General features: G+C 61.0%; 1 protein-coding gene across 2 annotated transcripts in view; it reads left to right on the forward strand.

The window, feature by feature from the left end:
- The window catches only part of TMCC2 (transmembrane and coiled-coil domain family 2), a 34856-nt gene that overhangs the window by 10504 nt on the left and 1422 nt on the right, over positions 1-22930 (forward strand). Inside the window, exons 2-4 of one of the 2 annotated variants that reach the window (XM_062211284.1) lie at positions 2314-2844; positions 20662-21602; positions 22762-22897. In XM_062211284.1, coding sequence (XP_062067268.1) covers positions 2314-2844; positions 20662-21602; positions 22762-22897 — 1608 coding nt within the window. The remainder of the gene's footprint in view (positions 1-2313; positions 2845-20661; positions 21603-22761; positions 22898-22930) is intronic. The other variant, XM_062211286.1, reaches the window with a different exon arrangement.

Below are 22930 nucleotides of genomic sequence, written 5' to 3' on the forward strand. Positions count from 1 at the left end.
TGGAAGGAGCAGCTGGGCAAGTGCCAGAGCCAGCTGGCCCCATCCCGGAAGCCTGGAGGGCGGTCTGGGATCAGCTGGGGCCTGAGGAGGGGGGAGGTGGCCAGGCTTGTGCCTGGTCTGGGGTGAGCTCCCCTGCGCACTCTGCCTTGGATGCCCTGGTTCTGCCCAGAACAGACTCAGGTGCACCTCGGGGTCCTGTCTCTAGCTGGCCTTGAGGGGACAGCAGCTCCTACAGGAAAACCTGGCCTGTGCGCAAACTTCTCCAGCACAGGCCCACGGATCAGTTCTCGAGGAGGACGCTGGAGGCCTTGGGTTCTTCATCAGTAGATGGAAAGGTTGCTGTTGCTAATGAGAGCATGCAGGAGAAGGGGTACCTTGAAACCATAGCTCATGGTGAGCACATGGTGAGTTGTGATGGTGCAACGTGGGCGGTCAGGACCTCACCTACTTTGAGATTTGTGGGGAGACCCAAATAGGACGGAAAATGACGTTGCCCTCTTTTCTCACAAGCGCATGCGTGCGTGGTTCTGTACATCCAGGAGTGAGTGCGGCTGTTTGCACAAGCCCTCGGTGCTGAGGGGAGAAGTCACACAGGGTGGGGTCAGCTAATTCAGAGGAGGGAGGATGCTTCCGTCTCGTGTTCTGTGAGATTCCGTTTTCTCTGTAAATTTCTGTTTAGGAGAAATAAAGGAAAACCCAGTAGAGGTTTTCTGGAGGTTTTTTTTTTTGTTTTTTGTTTTTTTTTTTTTTAACAGAGGCCGAAGCTTCCTCATGTACTTACTGGTGGTTGTGCACAGAGGAACGCTTACCCGTGCCTCAGTGAGCCCCACCAGCCAGAGTTAGCGTGTGGGGTCTCCCCTGTCTTCCCAGTCCCACCCCTGCTCCCAGCAGCTCCCGAGGTGCTGCAGAGGGCTCAGCCTGGCCAGCTCAGCCATCCCTGCCTGAGCAGCTGTCTGGAAGAATAGCCCGGATGCCTTGCCCTGCAGGCCGGCCAGCTGCCTCTCTCTGACCACTCCCAGCGGAGGCGCCACGGGAGGGTCAGCAGCAGGGCTGCGCCGGGCTGTGGGGCCCCTTGCTTTGCTCCAGGAGGACAAAGACACTCCTGTGGCAAGCTGCTCCTGGTATGTGTGCTAAGGAATCGCTGGTGTTATTGACTGCGTTACCAGGTAGGCTCATAGAGCTTAGCTTTATTTCATTGCCAGCTACATCCCAGAATAAAATTGGCTGCAAGTAATGCCAAATTGTACTAGAGTCTGGAGACAAAGATGGGGTTATGTATTTCATGGAACAAGGATCTCAACGTAAGCACAGGTTTGGTGGCTCCACAGGCCATTAGGTCCCCAAGCCTGTCCCTTGGGATACCTCCACTGTTTGTGTGTTGGTCTTCCTCTTCAGCCATGTCGCCTGTGGCTGCTGTATCTCCAGACACGGCCTCAACATTCCAGATGGGCAGAAGCAGGAAGGCCCAGTGTTCCCAGAAACCCTCCCCTTGTTTTTATTGGCTGGAACTGTATCACATGCTTCCTCCTTAGCTGCAAGGGAGTCTGATGAAGCTGGAATTTGTAGCAGGGCACCTTTAGGTCTGTAAGAAAGGGGGAAGTAGGCCGGTGCCGTGGCTTAACAGGCTAATCCTCCGCCTTGCGGCGCCGGCACACCGGGTTCTAGTCCCGGTTGGGGTGCCGGATTCTATCCCGGTTGCCCCTCTTCCAGGCCAGCTCTCTGCTGTGGCCCGGGAGTACAGTGGAGGATGGCCCAAGTCCTTGGGCCCTGCACCCATGGGAGACCAGGAGAAACACCTGGTTCCTGGCTTCGGATCAGCGAGATGCACCGGCTGCAGTGGCCATTGGAGGGTGAACCAATGGCAAAAAGGAAGACCTTTCTCTCTGTCTCTCTCTCTCACTACCCACTCTGCCTGTAAAAAAGAAAAGAAAAGAAAGGGGGAAGTAGATAGTGGGTAGGGAATTAGTAGTGTCTACTCCAATACTGTAACCTGGTCATATGAACCTGATTTTCCCCTGGGGTGTCACAGTAAGGCATCTTTAGAAATGGATGCTTGGCGGTCTGACAGAGCCGGGGCAGTGTATAGGAGGGTCTGACTTGGCAGGAGCAAGAGACTGGGGGAGATCAGCCCAGAGAGATACAACCCTGGGAGCCACACACTGCCCGTGTGTGCTGCTGACCCCCAGACCGTGCACACCCTGAACCTGCCATGGGGCTGGGCCGGCCTACCACCGTGTGACAGGGTGACTTTTTAAGCATGACAGTTACTCCAGGAGCTTCCTGCTTAACCAAGATTCTTCCTCTCTCCTCAAGAAAATCCAGCAGCTCTCCGAGGGCTCCATGTTTGGCCACGGCCTGAAGCACCTGTTCCACAGCCGCCGGCGGTCGAGGGAGAGGGAGCAGCAGGCGTCTCAGGATTCCCAGCAGCAGCAGGGCCTGTCCGACCATGACTCCCCAGACGAGAAGGAGCGCTCCCCGGAGATGCACCGCGTCTCCTACGCCATGTCCCTGCACGACCTGCCCGCGCGGCCCACCGCCTTCAACCGCGTGCTGCAGCAGATCCGCTCCCGGCCGTCCATCAAGCGAGGCGCCAGCCTGCACAGCAGCACTGGGGGCAGCAGCAGTGGGAGCAGCAGCCGGCGCACCAAGAGCAGCTCCCTGGAGCCCCAGCGCGGCAGCCCCCACCTGCTGCGCAAGGCCCCCCAGGACAGCAGCCTGGCCGCCATCCTGCACCAGCACCAGTGCCGGCCCCGCTCCTCCTCCACCACCGACACCGCCCTGCTGCTGGCTGATGGCGGCAACGTGTACCTCCTGGCCGAGGAGGCCGAGGGCCTCGGAGACAAGGTGAGGCGTGGCGGGAAGAGGGGGACAGGTGAGGTGGGGCTGTCTGCCGAGGGGCCTCAGGACTGGGGCGCTGGCTGGGCCCCGTCTGGTGTGTCCTGACACCTGCTGCCTGCAGAGTCACCTGCCCGGGGCTGAGGGACTCACAAGTATGACTAAGCCAAAACAAGAGATGATCCTCCAAAATGCTGACTTTTGTTTGTGTAGGGGTTTGTTTTTCCAAATGGCATTTTGCTCAGGCTGGTATTACTTTAGGCTTGTTTTCCTTAGACATGCTGTTGGGAGGCCGCTGGCTGTGGTAGTTGAGCCCAGGCTGGGACCAGCCTTGGTTCTGCTGCCTTGAGCTTCAGTTTCCCCAAGTGAAAAATGGAAATAATACTGACAGAGCTGGAAGATGAAAGAGTGCGCCTATGGGAAGCAGCTGGGACGGAGCCTGGCGCGGAATCCTAGGTGGCTGTCCAAGGAAGAGAGAAGGAGGAGGAGGATCCGTGAGGGTTATTTGGAAAGGAGAGGAGCTGGTGGATCTCTATATTCATTGGCATAGTCATGTTGCAAATATTTATTGATTGCTTATCATGTGCTACAGGAATGCACAAGTCAAGGTGGCTGTCCTCACGTAGAGGGGAGACAGCTGGGTGAACAGACAGGGGATAAGGCTGTGATGGATGCTTTCGGGGTCCCAGGAGAGCAGGCAGTGAGTGGGGAGGGGAGTCGGCAGAGAGCTTCTGGAGGGAAGCCATTGGGCTGAATCTTTTTTTTAAGATTTATTTTGACTTTGAAAGTCAGAATTACACAGAAAGAGAAGGAAAGGCAGAGAGAGAGAAGAGGGTCTTCCCATCTGCTGGTTCACTCCCCAGATGGCCACAATGGCCGGAGCTGTGCCGATCCAAACCCAGGAGCCAGGAGCTTCTTCCAGGTCTCCCATGTGGGTGCAGGGTCCCAAGGACTTGGGCCATCTTCCACTGCTTTCCCAGACCATAGCAGGATCAGAAGAGCTGGATCAGAAGTGGAGCAGCCGGGACTCGAACCGGTGCCCATATGGGATGCCAGCACTGCAGGCGGCAGCCTTACCCGCTATGCTACAGCACTGCCCCCTAGGCTGAATCTTGAAGAAGAAGTATAATTTAGCCATGGGAGGACTGGGGGAGGGGAAGGTAAAGTGCGTACAAAAGCGTGCAAGCTGTTGTCGTGGGCTGCGGGGGGCTTTCCAGCATCCAGGTGTCAGAGGAAGTTCTCAGCGTCATCTTCACTGCACATTGTCCCTGGAACCCACGCACCTGGGCCAGAGCCGTCCTCCCGTCCGCACAGACCACTTCCCCAGTTCTGTGTGTGCTGACATTTGGAGAAACACCTGTTCAGCAAACAGTGTGCGCGTGCCAGGTGCCTGGCCCTGTACGGCAGCCCAGGTTGGTTCTGCATTTTTCCAGCTTAGAGGATGCTCTTGCAGGTGTCTTCGTGAATTCATTCGAACGATCCTGTGAGGCAGGCCAGCCGGGAGGTGCTACTCCAATTTCTTGCTACGAAAGAGTCCGAGTGAGGGGATGTGACCTGCCCAAGGCCACATAGATTTTTGTTTAAAAATTTATTTATTTGAAAGAGTTATAGAGAGGCAGAGAGAGAGAGAGAGAGAATCTTTCATCTGCTGGTTCACTTCCCAGATGGCGGCAACAGCTGGAGCTGAGCTGATCTGATGCCCAGAGCCAGGAGCTTCTTCTGGGTCTTCCATATGGGTGCAGGGGCCCAAGAACTTGGGTCATCTTCTACTGCTTTCCCAGGCCAAAGGAGAGAGCTGCATCAGAAGTGGAGCAGCCAGAACTTGAACCGGCACCCATCAGGGATACCGGCACTGCAGACGGTGGCTTTTACCTGCTGCACCACGGCGCTGGCCCTGGTCACATAGCTCTTAGGTGACGGAGCTGGCACTGGAACCTGGCATTCCTGACACAGCTCTGGTGCTCCTTGCACCGTGCCGTGCTGTCCCGGCATAATCTACAACCTTGGATGTCTTGAAGAGGAAAGGACCAGGCACAGGCGGGGACAACCCGTCCATCAGCAGCAGAACGTCACCTGCCAGCCGCCCTCTTCCCTTGCTTCCACTCATTCAGCAGGTGCTCACTGAGCCCCTCCTCTGAGCAGGCACTGTCCTGGGTCTCGGGAGTATCACAGTGAGGGGCAGCAAAGACCCTGGCCTCTGGGGGCTTGCATCCTGGTGGGAGGAAACAACCATTAGGTAAATGGCTCCCTCGCCCAGGGGTGGTGCTGAGTGCCCAGAGGCAGGGTAAGGAGTGGAGGGTGGTAGGGGTGGGCACGCTGTTGTGACAGGTTGGTCAGAAAGGGAGTGAGTCTGCCCTAACTGGATACGTGCATTTTGAGTAGACAGACCTGTTAGGTGCTAAGGCCCTGGGGTAGGAATGTGCATAGGATATTTGAGGAGCGGAGTAAACAAAGTGGAAAGTGTGGAATGGAAGAGAATTGGGCAGATGGGCTGGGCCTAAAGGCTGGCGCAGGCTGCAGATCCCACGGAGCCCAGTAGGCCTGGGAAAGCCCTGTGGATTCTGAGGGAGGTCATTCAATGGCTTCATACAGATGAGTGACACCTTTTGCAGAGATCTCCGGCTGCCGGGGCGGGAATGGGGGGGGGGAGGGGAGAGCAGGGAGGCTGGCTAGGGAGCGGTAGGGATGTTCCAGGGTGACATGGGGGGGCAGGCAGGGGCTGGCTGTGCTTCAGCAAGGGAGCCACACAGGCTTCCAGGGCCTGGCAGCGGGAAGAAGTGGCCGTGAACGGAGCAAGGAAGGTGGCAAGGCCTCTGGCGGGGCAGGACTCAGAGCTGGGCTGGGCATGCGTTGAGTCTGAGGTGGGAACGAAACACCACATGGAATGCCAAGTCAGCAGTCGGAGGGGCGCGTCTGGTGTCCCTGGGCGAGATCCAAGCTGGAGGCATCCATCTGGGGGTTGTCAGCTCTCAGACAGTGTTCAGAGCCGTGGGACGGGACCGCTCCCCTGCACCCCCCCCCCCCCCCGAGCGTCTGTTCTGAGCTCGCGATCCGCATGTGCCGGTGCGGAGGGAAGCGTGCCTTGTGAAGTCGGAGCCGGAGGGGCCACGGCAGGAACCAGGCTGTTGGGCCCTCCATGAGCAGGCACTGTGCACGTGCCGGCGGCCAGGCGCACTTCTCAGGGGTGAGTCAGCCAGTGTGTTTCAGAAACCAAATCAGGAAAATCCCGCCAGGCAGGGGTCTCTGCTTTATGAGCAGGGGAAATGGGACTCTTGTCAGCTCTGGTTGCCCGGGGCTCCCATGAAGGTCTCAGCTCCTAGGAGCCGGTGGGTGGTGGCAGGTCGCTGGTGTTTGCTGCCTTGGTGTGCAGGGATATGGGAGTGCACGGCCAGCATGTGGCTGGGGAGTTTCTCGGTGGGGCTCTCCACGTGGCTCACGTTTGGACCACACACTGTCCCCGAGATGGCCAGAGTGCAGGATTCTGATTCCAGAACTGCCTAGGGGGTGGCCTCCTGGGTCCAAGGTGATGATGGGGCCAGGGACCATTCCCTTGACTTGTTTCATTGTTTATTAGAACTTTCAGCTTTGCTCTGTGTATTGCCTGGTTCACGCTTAAAAACACACCTGTGAGGTTGGCAGAGCAGGTGGTGTTATCTCCATTTCACAGATCAGCAGACTGAGGCCCTAGAGGACTCGAAAGGGCACCCAGCTGGGTCTTGGCAGAAAGGAGGCCAGAGTCCATGTTTCCAGTCCGGCCCCCAAGACCAGCTGAGATCTGAAATCGTCAGGGGCTGGGGACCACTTGCACGCCAGGGATGGGTGTTGTCCATGTCCCGTCGGCCATGGGTAGAGCTCGCCTTGTCAGCTGACTCCGCCAGCCCTGGCGGCCACTGGTTGGTGTGAGAAGCCGGCTAATTCCGCCCTGGGCCGGGCATGAATAGGAGGTATTCTTCTGTGTCCAGTAAACACAGCCCGCAGGCTCACCACTCGCTGCCTGGCCATTGCTGGCGTCTATTTTTAATTCATAAGCCTGCCCCGCTCCCCACACCCTTGCCATTGTTTGGGACTCACCAGCTGGCTTTCGGGCCCGAGCACGAGGCGAGGCTTGACTTCCCCCAACCCCTGGAGGTGGCTGAAGCTCCCCAGAGCTCATGCCAGCCCCCACCCTGAGAGAGTAGGGCCCCTTGAGCCCCAGGGAGAGCAAGGGGACAGAGCACAGAAAGGGCTCCCCATCCCGAGAAGCGGCTTGGCCTTGGAGGTGCCAGTTTGGCTGTGAGGCTGGGCCTTCCAGTCTTTCCCTGTAAAACAAACCAAGGGGTCGGAGCCTGGCCCCGCCTTTCTGCCTCCTGCCACGTGCGAGGTGGCCGCCCTCTCTGGCTTACCTGTGTTCAGCAGGGGAATCATCAGAGCATCAACAGGTGACACCCGGGTCCCCATCTGCGTGTGGCCTTGGCTCTGGGGAACGTGGGCCCCGGGGTCGGAGAAGGAACCTCTGGCTGCTTGCAGGGGAGATGGAGCCCAGCTGCCTGGCTCCCCAGAAAGTATAGGCATCTCCCCCTCTGCTATTATTTTTTTTTTTTAAGTTTATGTTTGTTTGCTGAATAGCAGTTCCTGGAAAATGTAGGGTCAGAGGCTGTGTTCCCCTTCCCCCGTCTCCACATCTGGCTGGGCCTGGTTCCCAACCTCCCCCAAGCCTTGCCCTCCCCGGGCTGGTGCAGGGGTGCTCCGTCAGCACTAGCTCTGCCCTCCTGTCCAATGCAGCCAGGAGCAGCACCAGGCTGCCTAGAGCCTGCATGGAGGTGCCCAGTGGAGGAGCACGGGTCTGGCCTTGAGGGCAGGCAGGGGCCGGGAGAAGGCCGGGGTCTCCCCGTCCCACAGGGTGAGGCGGTGAGGGTAGAAGGGTGATGTCCTGGCCAGAGACGTCATGCAGGCGTTATCTCTAGGCCCCAGATGGAGACCAGCGGCATTGGGCCGCCACCTAACCCAGAGCAGATGGGGCCTCCCGTCCCCTCGGGACACGCCCTACCAGATTTATGCAACAACAAGATTTCTTCTGTGCCCTGGCGTAAATAAGCACCCTGTTTACTCTGCAGGATGGCAAGCGAGGGGCCGCCCTTGGCCCTGGCTCTTGCCAAGAAGACCGAGATCTTGGCAGGTACCCAGGGGCCCTGGTTTATTTATGTCTGGGAGTCTGCTGGCTTGGAGCTGGGTGGGGCTGGCCATGCTGAGAAAGGCTTCCGAGCTGGTCCCCTGGGCAGCTGAGGGAGGCAGACAGGTGGATCTGAGCTCCTCCTCCAGGGCCCTGCTCTGGGGTCAGTCCCAAACACCACCCCCTGGGAGCTGGGATGCCAGTTCCATCCCCCCATCTCATTCTGTCTGCATGAGATGGTCGCTGAGGCACAGGCTGGAAGTCCCCGAGGGCCCTGCTGTGGGTGGCCCGTGTGGCCCGCTGCTCGTCAGCCTGGAGCAGGTGCCTGGCCGATTTGCCTTGGACCATTGCTCCCCATCTTGGTGATGAGAAGCCCTTGTGGTCCAGGGCCTGGGGCCCCACTGCAGCAGCTCATCCTGTGGTGCATGGCAAAGAAGCGTCTCTTCCTTCAGCCTCATTTCAGTTCCTCACCGGCAGGTGCAGCCCTTGCCTTGTTGGGGCTCCGTCCAATCAGGAGACGTGGAGAGCAGAAGCGGGACTCCATTGGGTGTCCCAGCAGGCAGCCGGCCTGTGGACTGGGCCTTTGTTCCCCTTTCCCACTGATAGATAACCCACTGACTTCCTAGAGAGGAAGTATCCAGCGCGTTCCAGGATAGCTCTGGCTTCCGGGAAGATGGAATGCCCCAGGATACAGAACGAGGTTAGAGAACCTCTAGTTTCCAAGCCCAGGTTGTACTCCCTGGCCTCTTAACCCCTTTGCCACCAAGTGCAGGCCACAGCCTGGTTTGGAAACAGGCCCTTTGTGACTCTGCAGCCCCCGGGGGCCGAGGAGATGCCAGCCCAGACACAGGTGGACAGCTCGGACACGCTCCAGGAGGAAGGTGTGCTCAGGGTTCGGGTGTCAGCCCCCCATGGCAGAGCTGATAGCCATCAGCGGCAAGAGCAGCCGGGCGTCCGTGGGTTCCAGACAGCGAGGAGCCAGCCCGGGCCTCCGCAGCCACCCGGCGTGTTCTTCCCAGGATCTGCCACATCCCTGAGCTGAGAAACGTGACCCCGGCCCCTCTGGTGCCAGATGAGGCAATGGAAATACGGTGTCGCGAACCTGATCCTGGCTCTGGCTGCCCCTCCCCCTGGGGCAGAGGGCCTTGAAACAGAAGCAGACTTGAGCGCACACCTCACTGTGTTCCTTCTGGGCCGCCCGGGCAAGGGCAGAGCGCCCTGGGGGACCCGTCTTCTCCATCTCCCTTCTCTCGGGGCACAGATCGGGGTGCTGCGAGCACCCTGTCCATTCCCCACGTCCTCCAGTGGTGGCTTCTCACTGCCCCCCTCCGTGTCTCCCGCCCTCGGCACCCCAGAGCCCAGCCGCTCCCCATAGCTAGTGAATAATTCAGTGCACCCAGCAAAGGCTAAGCCGGGGCCGTGCTGATACTGTGACCAGGAGGCCTCCCGGGACGGCTGGAAAGGCGAACCTGCCCTGGAAGGCCGAGTCCTCTGCAACATTAACTCCATTGTATAAGGTTTCCTCTTCGGCCCAGAGGGTGGCTTAGACCCAGTGTGGTCCACGCCCCAAGCTTGGCTCCTGACCTCTCAGGCCGAGGGTTGCGCAGGTGTGCCCCTGGGATGTGTGGTCCCCTCTCTCTGACTTTGCATTCCTGCGTGTTCTCCTTGAATCCCACCTGCTCGTGGTACACATGGGGCCCCCCATCAGCAGGAACCCCAGGGTTCTGTGTTTCTGCCCTCTGCTCACAGAAAGGAACAGCTCCAAATTGTTCTTGGCACACAAGCTGGGTGGAGGGCACTCAGTGTTCTCAAAGTGGAGAACGGTGCGTCCTGTCTGGGTGCCTTTCTCCTGGTCCCTTCCCAGGAGTGACCATAAAGGCATGGCGTCACGTCTCTTTTACCCGACCACCACCGTTTTCCATGTGCTTGCAGGTGACCAGGAAGTGGTCCTCTCCAGTGCCCAGCATCTGTGCCCAAGACGGGCTCCCTCAGGAAGTGCCCATGGCCTTAGGTGGCAACAGGGCCGCAGGCGGAAGAGAGGGCTCCTCCCCACTGCCCTGAAGCAGCTGGAACATCTGCGCAGGCTGATGCCACGCCCCGGCTCCCTGCACGCTGGCCCTTCCTGTCTGCTTTGCCAGCTCCATGGCTGTCTCCCCACGTGTGCCGGGAGTCGCGTCCAGCTAGGCTGCACGGGTTCACGCAGGGCCCGTTGGGAATGTGAGTTCCTAAGGAGATGCCCCTTCCTCTTTTCTTTTTTTAAGATTTTATTTATTTGAAAGGCAGAGTGACAGAGACAGAGAAAGAAAGACATCTTCTATCTGCTGGTTCACTCCTTAAATGGCCACATGGCCAGGGCTGGGCCAGGCCGAATCCAGAAGCCAGGCACTCCATGCTGGTCTCCCACATGGTGGCAGGGACCGAAGCACCTGGGCTGTCCTCCACGGCTTTCCTGGCACACTGGGAGCTGGTGCTGTGATACGGGATGCCAGTGTCCCGAGCAGCATCTTAACCTGCTGCGCCTTCCCCCTACGGCTGCCCCACCTTTCAGGATGTGTGGTCTGTGCCTTTTGATAAAGAAAGACAATTAGGAAGATTAAGGGGGGTGAGTGAAGGACAAAGAATAGCAAGGCAAAGGAAGGAATTTAATGTTTGAGAAAATGTTAAAGAAAGCAGGGACCCCGCACCAAAGTTAAGGAACGAGGAGGAAGGAAAACCCGGATGAACCCCGTGGACGAGAGGGCTGAGCCCTGTGCGATGTGCAAGAGGTGGGCCTTTGCCATGCTCCCTCCGAGGGTCCCTGGCAGGACGGGAGCCCAGCTACGCCCCCAGACTCAGGCTCAACATGGAAGGGTGGAAAGGGTGAGGCAGGAGACCCTGGCATGGCCCAGCTACCTGGTCCCAAGGGCCACAGGAGTCCCCTGCCTTTGCCAGGCCAGACAAGGCGGCAGAGGGGGCGGCCCAGGCTGACCCGGAAGTTCCCGTGCTGGCACGGACCCGGCGGCCTTTTCTCTGCGGACGGAGAGCGGCTTTGCTGTTGGTGTCCTTCAGAGGCCACTGTAGTGCCCGTGTAGTGTTCTGCCTTCCGTTCTTAGCCTTGCTCCCGGTGGTGGCCTTTGCAGGCTTTCTCAGCCCCCAGCCGCCTGCCGTGCTACAGTGTGTGTGTGCACGCATACACACGGCAGGGAGACTCAGGGCTGGGTGCCCGTTGCTGTGGACGGGGAGATCGTGAGCTCCGTGTGCCTTGTGCAGCCGGGAAACAGCTCAGCCGCCGGGGGCATCTCCCAGGTCCAGCCTGCGCGCCCTGTCCTCCGGCTCTCCATGCACCGCTGGTTCCCTAAGGCTCTGCTGCAGGGCTCCTGCCCCTGGGAGCACAGCCGGCCTGCGGCGGCCAACCACACAGCAGGTGGCCAGGTCAGGGTCTCTGCTGGGTCCTCTGACTCCCACCCAGTCTGCTGGGCCACGGGGGCTTCTCCAGCCCCCCGCTCTGAACACTGTGGAAACTGAGTCTCCAGGCCCGTCGGAACTCACCAAGGCCTGTGGTGAGTGTGGCACAGAGCCTGCCTTCCCGCAGTGCCCCGATGACACCTCGGGCTGTGCGCATCCACTCCCACATGGGAAGCCCTGTACCCCGACTGTTGGAAACGTCCTCACGCAGGAAGACGAGAGCAGAGGCATGGAGGAAGGAGGCTGTCCCCTGCTAGCTTGCCGGACAGCACCCCTGCCGCCTGCCTGTTCCTGTTCTCTTAGGAGACTACGGCGTCCCCTGACCCTCTCGTCCTGTCTCCTGTCCATCCAGTATTTGCTGATGGGTGATTCACTCCTGAATTGGAGCTGAAACCCCAGCGTTTGGGGTGACTGTCCCTGGGTTGTCGTGGGGGCGCAGGGTGGCCTCTTGGGAGCCTCTTTCCCCTGCTCCTGGGTCATCCTAACCCCAGGGTGAGCCCAGGGCCCCATCCACTCAGCACCTGCCACACCTCCAGTCTCTTGCTATCATCTCCCACTTTTGCTTATAAGGAAAGGTTTAAAATCTTAGGTTGGGCCAGCGCCGCGGCTCACTAGGCTAATCCTCCGCCTGCGGCGCCGGCACACCGGGTTCTAGTCCCGGTGGGGGCACCAGATTCTGTCCCAATTGCTCCTCTTCCAGGTAGCTCTCTGCTGTGGCCCGGGAGTACAGTGGAGGATGGCCCAAGTGCTTGGGCCCTGCACCTGCATGGGAGACCAGGAGGAAGCACCCGGCTCCTGGCTTCGGATCAGCACGGTGCACCAGCCACAGCGGCCATTGCAGGGTGAACCAACAGAAAAAGGAAGACCTTTCTCTCTGTTTCTCTCTCTCATTGTCCACTCTGCCTGTCAAAAATTAAAAAAAAAAAAAAAAATCTTAGGTTGGTGGAGCCCAGAAATGGAGGCAAAGCAAGGGTGCGTCAGGTGTGAAAAGATCAAGCTGTCTTCGCCGCTGCCTAGGACAGAAACTGCAGTGGATGGACGGCCTTTGAGATCACAGCAGAATGGGGAAGGGCGTGGGGTCATCCTGCACCGCGAAAGATCAGGCGAGGGTCAGTCTTGGGCAGGGCCCAGGGCAGTGGAAGAACCAGAGTCTGCCTTCCTACCGTTTACTAGGGGCCGTAAACTATCTACAAATAACCGCTCTGCCAGAGGGGCAGTGTGTGATGCCAGAGAGTGACAGAGTCCCGAGGAGGGGAGGTCAGGTAGGAACGGGGGCCTCTGGGAGGGCGCTGGGAGAGCTGCCCAGGAGCGGGGCCTGTGCAGCGTGCTCTTGCCTTGCCCCTGTCCTCACAGACCACGAGTATGTGCACGGCGTTGGGAGCCCAGGGCGTGGGGCCTCCTGGCCCTGGTGATAGGGGCTGCAAGCCCTGGTACTGGCCCCCAGAGATAAGGCCGAGTCCTCCTTATCTCCTTGTACCTCCTCCTTGAACCTGGAGCCGCCCCACCATGATGCATGTTGACCCTCAGTATTTAAGCCCTGAGTCCGTCACCAGACTTAAGTGGGCACAGAATCCACCTCTTCTGTGAGCTGTGAGTCTGCCCTGGGAAGCTACCGCTGGAGAGACCCAGCCGGCCAGAGTGGCTGCTGGCCACCTCGTCACTCTTCACTGTTCGCAGTCTTTAGCTGTGGCCCTTTGGCCCCCTCTGCTGGCCACTCACAGAACTTTCTGTCGGGGCTGTCAGGATGAAGTCCAAGGAGCAAGTGACTGCTGTGAGTGCTGGGATGCTTTCTCTGGGTGGTACTGGGGGAACAAGGGCGGGGGTGGGACGCTGAGCTAGTGAAGGCGCCGCAGTGGCGCCTGGAGCTGAGAATGGGTTTCTGGGACAGGATCTCAGGGCAGAGGGAGTCCCTTAGTGAGGCTGGCTGCTGGCTGATCCCTGCAGGCAGTGTGTGCAGGAGGAGACTGCCTTGGGGGGGATGATGCCGGATGGTGGGGGGCAGGGCAGCGAGGAGAGAGAGCAGGACTGGTGCAGTGGGCCCTATGGGGTCTGCTAAGGAGCCTCTGCAGGCTCCGGTGGCTTTGGCCTTCGACGCCCAGGAGGCCCACTTCCTGTCTGAGCTGCAGCAGGGAACCTGTGGGACTGTGCTGTGTTTGTGAGCCGGCTCTGGATCGCGGGAGGCATTTCTGAGCACGTGCAGTGAGAGGGGCGGAGCAGAGCGCCTGTCTGCATGGGTGAACGCTGCAGGTGCACGTGCTCACACACCTCGACACCTGTCGCACCTGCTCGTCTCATCACATTGAACTTGTAGGGGCTTTGGGTGGGGTTGGGGGCCCCTCTAGAGCCTGGCCCTCCTGCTTGGTGACTCTCTGTGCCTCCTGCCAGATGGGAAGGGACAGCCCCTGTGTCCTGGGGGAGGGGAAATCTCCCAGACAATCCGCCCTAATCCCCGGCTGGGCTGCACACTGGAGATGGCGGCTGCAGAGCCTGGAGGCTCAGGCACACCTGCTCGCAGACCCCGGCTGCTTGCTGCAAGCCCAGTGCTGCCCAGGGACTGTGACCCTGGAGGCCCGGCCCCGTCCTTGGACAGCTGGGGCCTCCGAGCCCCTGGCAGTTTGTCACCAGCACGGCCTCGGGACACGGTGCCCACCCAGGTGAGGCCCCAGTGGGTGGGAGGAGAGGGGCTCACCCGGGGTTGTGGGGGGGGGGGTGTGGGATGGAGAAAGGCATTTCTGCTGCACATCGGGGGTAGCTGTGCTCATTCTCTAGCCCCCGACCTCTCCAGTTACAGCGACAAGTGTGATAGGTGCCGGGAGGGTCCTGGCGTCGGCGTGAGCTCCTTGTGCAGGAAGACGAGCAAACCCTGGCAGCAGTGTCCCCCACCCCCAAAACCAGGGGCCGTGTGGCACTTGGGCTGGGGCAGGGGATCGAATGGGGGTTAAGTGGAGGGAGGAGGAAGGGGCGCCCAGTGGAGGCTGTTCGTGTCCTGGGAGAAGCAGTGACGGGTGCAGGCAGGTCCAGTGAGCTCCAACCCCAGGGGCTCTGAGGGAGTCCCCAGGACAGAGCGTGGGAGAGTGGGCAGAGCCCAGGTGAGTGCCTGCACCGGGTGCCCCTTCGGGCTGTGGCTGCAGCGAGCAGAGGGCAGGACATCAGAGTGGACAAAAGGGCTTTGTTCTCAGCAGGACCGGGAACTGGGGAATGGAGGACAGGGTGTGGTTTTGACCAGAAGTGAGAGTGGCCCAACAGTAAGAGGCAGAAGCCAGGGGCGAGGCGAGCCGAGGCGAGAGGACCGTGTGTGTCCCTCCACCCCCACCCCGGGCAGCAAGTGGCAGGAGGAGGCAGATCCTGCTCGGCCACCGTGGGCACCCCTGCCCCTGGAGTCCCTCCCTCGCCCCAGGTGAACAAGCCAAGGTATACAAGGTGTTCCGCCTGTGCCCCACTAAGTGTCCAAGCATTTGCCTCCTTGCCTCTGGCAGTGGAGCCAGAGGCTCCCCGCCCGTCGCCCCTCGTTGGAGGAACAGCTGCCCTCCCCCACCCTGTCCCCCGAGGAGTGCCTGGGGGTGAAGTGCAGAGCTGGCCTTAGTGGCTGCAGGTGGCCCACGGCTCCCCACCAGGATGGGACAAAGCCCAAGTGCAGAGGATGGGGGCAGGGTACTCCCGACATCGACATCGACACCAAGGCATCGGCACCAAGGCGTGGAGTAATCTTTCCAGCTTGCTCTGGTCACCGTGTCTGACTGCCCCTCGGGCTGAAGATGGTCACCCTCCTTGGGTTTTTCCAGGTTTGCTTTACTTACCTCTCCTGCCCTTGGGGTCTTGGTGGGGACAGTCACAGATCACAGCATCTCTGCTGAGTCACCAGGGTCTCCCGGTCGCCAGGCCACACTCACCAGCTGGGCTCTGACCCCCCAGCCCCAGCCCCCGGAAGCTCAGGCCCTGTTGTCAGGAGCAGCGTCCTGCGTGGGCCTTGACCTACCCAGCAGAGCAGGACAGGGGTGTCGGTCCTGCCTTCCTAGGGGGAGCACAGGAGCCTCCCTTTTCCAGGGGTGCCCACGGCGGCCTGCTTGTCTAAGAACGACCTGGAAGTTGTCTGACACTGAGCTGGGACAGGAAGGCCCCTTCTGTGTCAGCCAGCCCTCGGGACTAGCAGGTGTTCTTTGTGGAGCTGGGCAGGGGTCACACGTGCTCTCTGCAGGGGTTAGCTGTGTCCAGGCCCATCCTGAAGAATGTCTAAGGCGTTTTCGTTGCTGAAGAGGGAAACTGAGTCACGTTTTACGATGCACGTTGCTGGTCCCTTGCTTCCCGTAAGCTTTCCCTGGGTGCCTCTTGGACCCAGGCTGGTGTGCAGAAGGATGGAAGGGCCGGCATCCCCTATTCAGGACTGGGTTAACATGAGGACCCTGAGCGCCGGCCTGGGAGGAGACAGGAGCCCCAGGGGGGGTCATGGGATCCAGCAGCTCCTAGAATCTGGACAAGTGCCTAATCCAGCTTCATGCCGGGTGCTTGAGGGGGTGGGGAGGGAATTCCGCGGTTCAGCCAAGGCCACGGTGGGGGTGGCTGCGGATCGGTCTCCCTGGCGCAGGAGGAAGAACAGGGAATGCTGGGCACTCGGTGCTTTGTCGGGCAGTGTCCGGCTCTGCCTCGTCCAGAATGTTCGCTGGTCCTTCCTGGACCTCAGCCTTGCACAGGACAAGGTCTGTGGCCACGGCCCTGGCCAGTGGGCTCCCCGAGTAGAGGGCACAGCCCCCCTGAGTGCCTGGCACGGGTGGGGACCGTGACCCTCCCTGCACAGCCCCATTCTTAAGAGCTTGCCCAGGCTGCTCACAGGGACCTTTGCGGTGGCCAGGCTGGGTCAGGCGGGAGGGTGGGGTGAGGACTCCAGCTGTGGGGCAGGGACAGAGAGCTGGGGGAGCTGGGCCAGGTGAGCTCCAGGCCAGCTTGAAGAAGGGGGCCCTGGGGTGACCAGAGCTGAGCAGCCCCGCCACCCCGCCACCCCGTCAGGTCACCCAGCCCCAGGGCCACTCCGTGGGGACCCTGGCCTTCACACTAGGATTGTGGGACAGTCACCTCTGTGGAGTTCCCAGTCATCCTCCTCACCCCCCAGGAAACCCCTTCAGGCAGTCGCTCCACCCCTCCCCCAGCCCCCCCCCCCCCCCCCCCCCCCGCAGGCACTTCTTTTTGAAGTTGATCCAGGTTGCTACATTCTTCGAATTTTGTTGCCTCAGTCACTTGTTAGGGGGCGTAGGTGTGTGTGCGCCCTTGGCCGCGCTGAACTCCAGGTAGATACGAAGGACACTTCTTGGGGGCGTGTAGCCCGGGGTGGGGTGGCTGGGTCGCGCTGGAGGCAGCTTCCAGTTTCTGTGCGTGCTTTATCAGCACCTGCTTCCTCTCTGGAAAAGGACTGTGGCCGCTCAGATGGGTGTGCAGGGTCTGAGCCGCTCCCCCCGTGCCTGTTCCTCACAGGGGCTCGCTTCGTCTCCCGCTCGCTCTCTGAGACAGAATCGGCTCCATTTTCTGGATGAGAGAAGTGAGTCCCACGGCTGGTAACAGAGCCAGGGTTCTAAGGGGGTGTCCCACCCCCAGGGGAGGGCCCTCCTTGCTGTTCTTCGGGGAGTCTCGCCCCCTGCTCTGTCACCCTGCACAACAGTCGCATTTCCCCCACCACATTCTCTCATTTTCCTTCCTTGTTCAAGCCAGATCCCTCTTAGTCCCTCGCCTGTCTGCCCTGGGCTTTCTCTACCCCAGTGGCCCTGTCCCCCTCCAGTGCCTAGGTGCATGGCAGGGGCGGGGGGACAGCAGGCAGGGCCATGGGAACCCCTCTGAGGGCCGCCCTGTGGTTGGGGGTGGCCTTGCAGGTCTCAGGCATCGTCAGCCTCCGGGGGGCCGGGGGCGGTGTCCTGCTGCAGGCTGGGGTCTGGGCCAGAGGTGCAGGACCCCAGCCGTGGGTCCTCCCAGGCCCCCCACCATCAGGCCTCAGGATCATCTCTGCTCCTGTCATTCATCTTCATGGTCAGCTGTGACACCGATTTTCGGTTTTTAACTGGACAGCTCTGCCTCCTGGGCCCCTGGAGGCCTGGGGTTCCCTTTGGGGATAGGGCCAGTCCTGGAGGCCCGGGGGGGGGTGACTGGTCTTTCCTGTGCCTGTGCAGGATGTTCCTTGCCCTCTGAACTCCGGAAGAGCCTGGCAGGGGCTGGGTTGGCCAGTGTGCATCACGGGCAGATCTGAGTGAGGCCATGTGGGGTCTACACCTGAGTGAGGCCACCCCAACCCTGGGGGCATGGGGGTCCTGGTCCAGGCTGGGGCAGAGGTGGAGGTGGTCCGTGCTTTCCTGACCTGGGCTCCCGATGCCAGCAGAGGTGAGTTTGGTCGTGGATGAGGGTCACCCAACCTGCCTGTGGGTCCCATTCACGGCTTGGTGGGGGGGAGCTGGATTGAGTGTGAGTGGTTGTCAAGGTGCAGTGGCAGGAGGGTAGAAGCTACTCAAGGGAGCTTGGAGGTTCCTACACGGCACACCCCCCACTCACCCCATCTCTCACATACACCCCCGAGTGCAGGCACGCTGCGTGCCGGGTGGGTGGGTGAGGTCTCCATGGAGACCACCAGAATTAGGGCTGCGCTCCGGTGGGGGGGAGCTGGAGATGTCACGATGGTCTTCCCAGGTGGTGTCAAGCGCTTCCACCCTTGCAGCATTGCTAAGGATGTACACCGTGGGAGCGGGGTGGGGCGGGACGGGTGTGTGTGCAGAAACGCCAGTCTCATCGCTGGGTGCTGAGAGCCGTCGATCCAGACCCGTGCTGCTGGAGGAGCTGGTGGATGGCTGGGCTCCCTGGCTAAGACTGCCGAGGGTCCGCAGGGGCTGCCCACCCTCCTCAGTAGATCGGGCCTGCGTCTTGGAGCCAGATAGGATTCAAGTTCTAGGTCTTTGGCTTGCTTGCTGTGTGGTCCCGGGCACTTATCCAACACCTTTTGTTTTGTCTTGGGGTCACTCCCAGGGGTCAGTGAATTCTTAGTGGCGAGCACTCAGAGCTGGGGCAGTGGCCGGAACCGTGTCGTCTCTGGGTTTTGCCAGGGCGTTCAGGACAGCATCACGAGGGGAAGAGAAGAGGCATGGGGAGAGGGTGCTGTGTCCCGGCCACAGCGGGGTCCTCCCTGGGAAGAGAAGGGTTGACCTGGGCTCTGTAGACTCCCATGTCACCCAGGAGGTAGAGAAGAGGAGGGGCCCTGGGGAACAGGACCCCAGCCCCAGGCCTCCCCACGCCACGCTCGGGCCCCGGGAACATCTCTTTTCCCATTCATAGGACTTGGAACCAGCTGCCCCTCTGTCCATCTGTGAGCCAGGCAGTGCCGGCCAGGGGGAGCAGCGGGCCAGGCAGCCCGAGAGCACCGCTGGCAGCCAGGGCACAGTTGGCGTGCACGCCCAGCGGGGCATTTGCATCCACTCCCCCACGGCAGAGACCAGCAATGATGCAAACAGACTCAAGCCCTGTTTTCTGGACAGGAGAGGAGGGTGTGGTGTCCGGGCACAGGCCAGAAGCCTTCTAAGACGGCCGACCTGATTCTTAATATGAAAGACTGGGTGTCATGCTTGGAACGTGGCCTTGTGTCGTTCTGTCCTGATTGTGGAAACCTGTGAGTGTAACCTCTTAAATAAGTTTAGGGCAGCCTCATCGTCATCGTTTTCCTCCCTGGCGGGGTAGAGGAGGGAAGGATTGTGCTGCCTTGGTCCAGACCGAGCACTTAATGAGCACCTCCTGTATGCCTTGCGCTGTGTTAGGTGCTCTCTGGGCACTGTGTTGTGTAACTTCCCCAACGGCTTGGGGGTAGGTGTGCTTCTACCCACTCTGCAGGCCAGGAGACTGAGGGCCAGGGACATAGAGAATGGGCTGTTTGCCGTGGCTGCAGAGAAGAAGATAGGAGGAAGGGGCTTGGTCAGACCTGGAGGGGGGGGGGCGGTATTTAAGGAAGACCACGGAGATTCTGTGGAGCAGAGCCCGGGAGCCCTGAGTGCAGAGGAGGAGGGACTTGAGGAGCAACTGGGGTGGGGGCTCACCCTCGTCCTGCAAACCCCAGAGGAGGCCCCCACGGCGCCGCCCTCTCCGTGGCTGGGGTTGGCAGGGCTGCTGTTTGGAGCCATGTGTGTCACTGACACCGTGCACCTTGACAGAAATCAAGCTGCAGGACTCCTGCCTCTGATTGGCTCAGGCCGTTTCCGCTTCCAGTGGGGTCCGCTGGGCTGTTGGCCTTGTGCTTCGTCCCCTTCTCCACGGACCCCTCGGCCCAGCCCTGCCCACGTCCGGGGTGTGCTATGTGTAAAAATACGTGGGGTTGAGCCATTTCCTGCGGCTTCGGTGCTGCGTGGTGATAAGACACGGGGCGCTGGGCTGCACACAGAGACCCCCCGACAGGCAGGGGCCCAGGCCCACTGACCAGGCACTCCCCGGCTCTCCTATCTCGTGTGGCCTCTGCTTCCTTTCTCCCCCAGCCCCCACACTCTCTGTGTCTCCTCTTTCTTCATCGCCCTGAGTTTGTGGCGCCCTGATGTGCTTGGGAAGCCCACCGGCCTCGTGGGGTGCGGGGGGGGAGGCTATCAGTCTTCCTCCTGCACCTTCACCCTCAGCCCCGGCCTGGGTGGCTGGCACCTGCAGGTCCCAGACAGGTCCCTGCTTCCCTTGGCCGGTGACCCCGGGGAGCTGGCCAGGGGGGCGGGTGGGCCTGCATGGTCATGAAACCGACGAGGCTGCTGGCTGCTCCAGATGGCTGGAAGGTAACAGAGGGGCCGGGAGAGACCGCCGGGGAGAGACGGCCGCAGAGGACGGCGGACCTTCTGCCCTGGGCAGTGTTAGCAGAGATGGGGAGGCGTGGGCATCCAGCAGCTTTGAGTTCAGAGAGACAGCTTGTCTACCCAGAGATGTCAACCCTGGCAAGGCCTCCAGCAACGGGGCTCTGGGCTGCAGGCCGTGTCTTCTCCGAGCTGTGTGTTCCTGGGCAGATCTGCCTCTCCTGCCCTGTAGGGACGCCAGGGGAACCACGTAGGAGCACGAATGGGAGCCCCTTGGGATTCCACTCGCCTTGTCTCTGGCGCTCTCCCCGCAGGTTCCTGTCCATCCTGCACCTGTTTTCCAGGTAGAGAAACCCAGAGCAGCCGCATGCAGGGCCACCGGAGGCAGCCCTGCCGAGCCCCTCCCGTGGTTGCACCACTTACGCCGGCCCCCTCTGCTTGCCCCCTCCCCAGGTTGACAAGGGAGAGGCGGTGGCACTGAGCCTCCCCTCCGGCCCGGGCCATGGGGACGCCGACGGCCCCGTCAGCCTGGACGTGCCCGAGGGGGCGCCGGACCCCCAGCGGACCAAGGCTGCCATCGACCACCTGCACCAGAAGATCCTGAAGATCACGGAGCAGATCAAGATCGAGCAGGAGGCGCGGGACGACAACGTGGCGGAGTACCTGAAGCTGGCCAACAACGCCGACCGGCAGCAGGCGTCGCGCATCAAGCAGGTGTTCGAGAAGAAGAACCAGAAGTCGGCGCAGACCATCGCGCAGCTGCACAAGAAGCTGGAGCACTACCGCCGGCGCCTGCGCGAGATCGAGCAGAACGGGCCGTCGCGGCAGCCCAAGGACGTGCTGCGCGACATGCAGCAGGGGCTGCGCGACGTGGGCGCCAACGTGCGCGCCGGCATCAGCGGCTTCGGCGGCGGCGTGGTGGAGGGCGTCAAGGGCAGCCTGTCCGGCCTCTCGCAGGCCACGCACTCGGCCGTGGTGTCCAAGCCCCGCGAGTTCGCCAGCCTCATCCGCAACAAGTTCGGCAGCGCCGACAACATCGCGCACCTGAAGGACCCCCTGGAGGACGGGCCCCCCGAGGAGGCGGCCCGGGCGCTCAGCGGCAGCGCCACGCTCGTGTCCAGCCCCAAGTACGGCAGCGACGACGAGTGCTCCAGCGCCAGTGCCAGCTCGGCCGGCGCCGGCAGCAACTCCGGGGCGGGGCCTGCCGGCGCGCTGGGGAGCCCCAAGTCCGCCGTGCTGTATGGCGCCCCCGGCAGCCTGGACAGCGTGCTGGAGGAGCTGCGGGAGATCAGAGAGGGCCAGTCGCACCTGGAGGACTCCATGGAGGACCTGAAGGCTCAGCTGCAGAGAGACTACACCTACATGACCCAGTGCCTGCAGGAGGAGCGCTACCGGTAGGGGCGGCGGGCAGCGCGGGCAGGGGAGGGGGCCGCCCGTCTGTGGTTCCTGTACAGGAGAGGAGACTGGGGCCCGGACCGACAGCCCTCTCCTGCGGGGAGCCAGGTGCCCGCGTTCAGATCCCAGCTGTGCGCTTTCCTGTGTGCCCTGTACACACCGGCTTGCACCTGTGCGCCTGGTCCCCTGTCCGTGCAGCCGGGATCACAGGAAGGAGCCAATGAGGCTCAACCTGTGACGTCAGACGTGTGTCCATCTGTAGCCCTGGGCATGTGGGTCAGCCTGGACCCGAGCCTGAGGCTGTGCACCCCACTGCCTCCCTGCCCCCACCTGCACGGCACTGGGCTCCATGCCTGTCGCCTGCCACCTGAGATTTGGGGGGGCTCTCCTGAGCTGACACTTCGTAAAGTTTGGGGAATTGAGACTGTGTAAACTCTTCCTTATGTACAAGGGTGCTTCAAAAAGCTTGTGGAAAGTGGACTCCAGTGTTTGCTTTGGGGGCAAAAATATTTGAAATCCATACATAGAAAGGGTTTTCAGACGTTCATGGGAAACGCATATTCTAAAAAAAAGACTGACCCCCCCCAAAAAAAAAAAAAAACAACCCTGCACCAAAATGCACTTGGATTTGGGGCCATGGCTGTGGCACGGTGGGTTAAGCTGCTGCTTGCAATGCCGGCACCATTCCATGTAGGAGCGCTGCTCTTGTCCCAGCTGCTCCCGCTAGTGCCCCTGGGAAAGCAGAGGATGATGGTGCAAGTACTCACTTTTTCTTCCAGTCAGTCATAAAAAAAAAAATAAGCTTTTGATTCCATTTTTCCACCAGCCTCTGGAAGGACCTTGTAGGTAAAGAAGGTTTGGGCCGTGCAGCGCTCAGCCAGGCTGAAGGCAGCCAGGCCCGAACGCCTCCCTGCCCCAGCTGTGTGATCCTGGCAGAGCAGGCTCCTTACCTGCCGTGCCTCAGTCTTCCTGTCTGTACAATGGGTACAGCGTGTCCTGTCTGGGGCAGGACTGGTGGGGGTGGTGTGGGTCGAAGACCGAGCACGAGGCCTGCCTGTGGACACGTGGGGTGGGCCGAGTGACCGTTGAGAGAAGGAACCAGTGCATCCTGGGGAGGCCCAGGAGCCAGGCCAGCCCTCAGCCCCTTCCCTGTCCCAGGTATGAGCGGCTGGAGGAGCAGCTCAATGACCTGACTGAGCTGCACCAGAACGAGATGACAAACCTGAAGCAGGAGCTGGCCAGCATGGAGGAGAAGGTGGCCTACCAGTCCTACGAGCGGGCGCGGGACATCCAGGTGGGTGGGGACAGAGCTCAGAGGGGGAGGGAG

Source organism: Lepus europaeus, chromosome 14, assembly GCF_033115175.1.
Source record: "Lepus europaeus isolate LE1 chromosome 14, mLepTim1.pri, whole genome shotgun sequence".
NCBI classification, from domain to species: domain Eukaryota; kingdom Metazoa; phylum Chordata; class Mammalia; order Lagomorpha; family Leporidae; genus Lepus; species Lepus europaeus.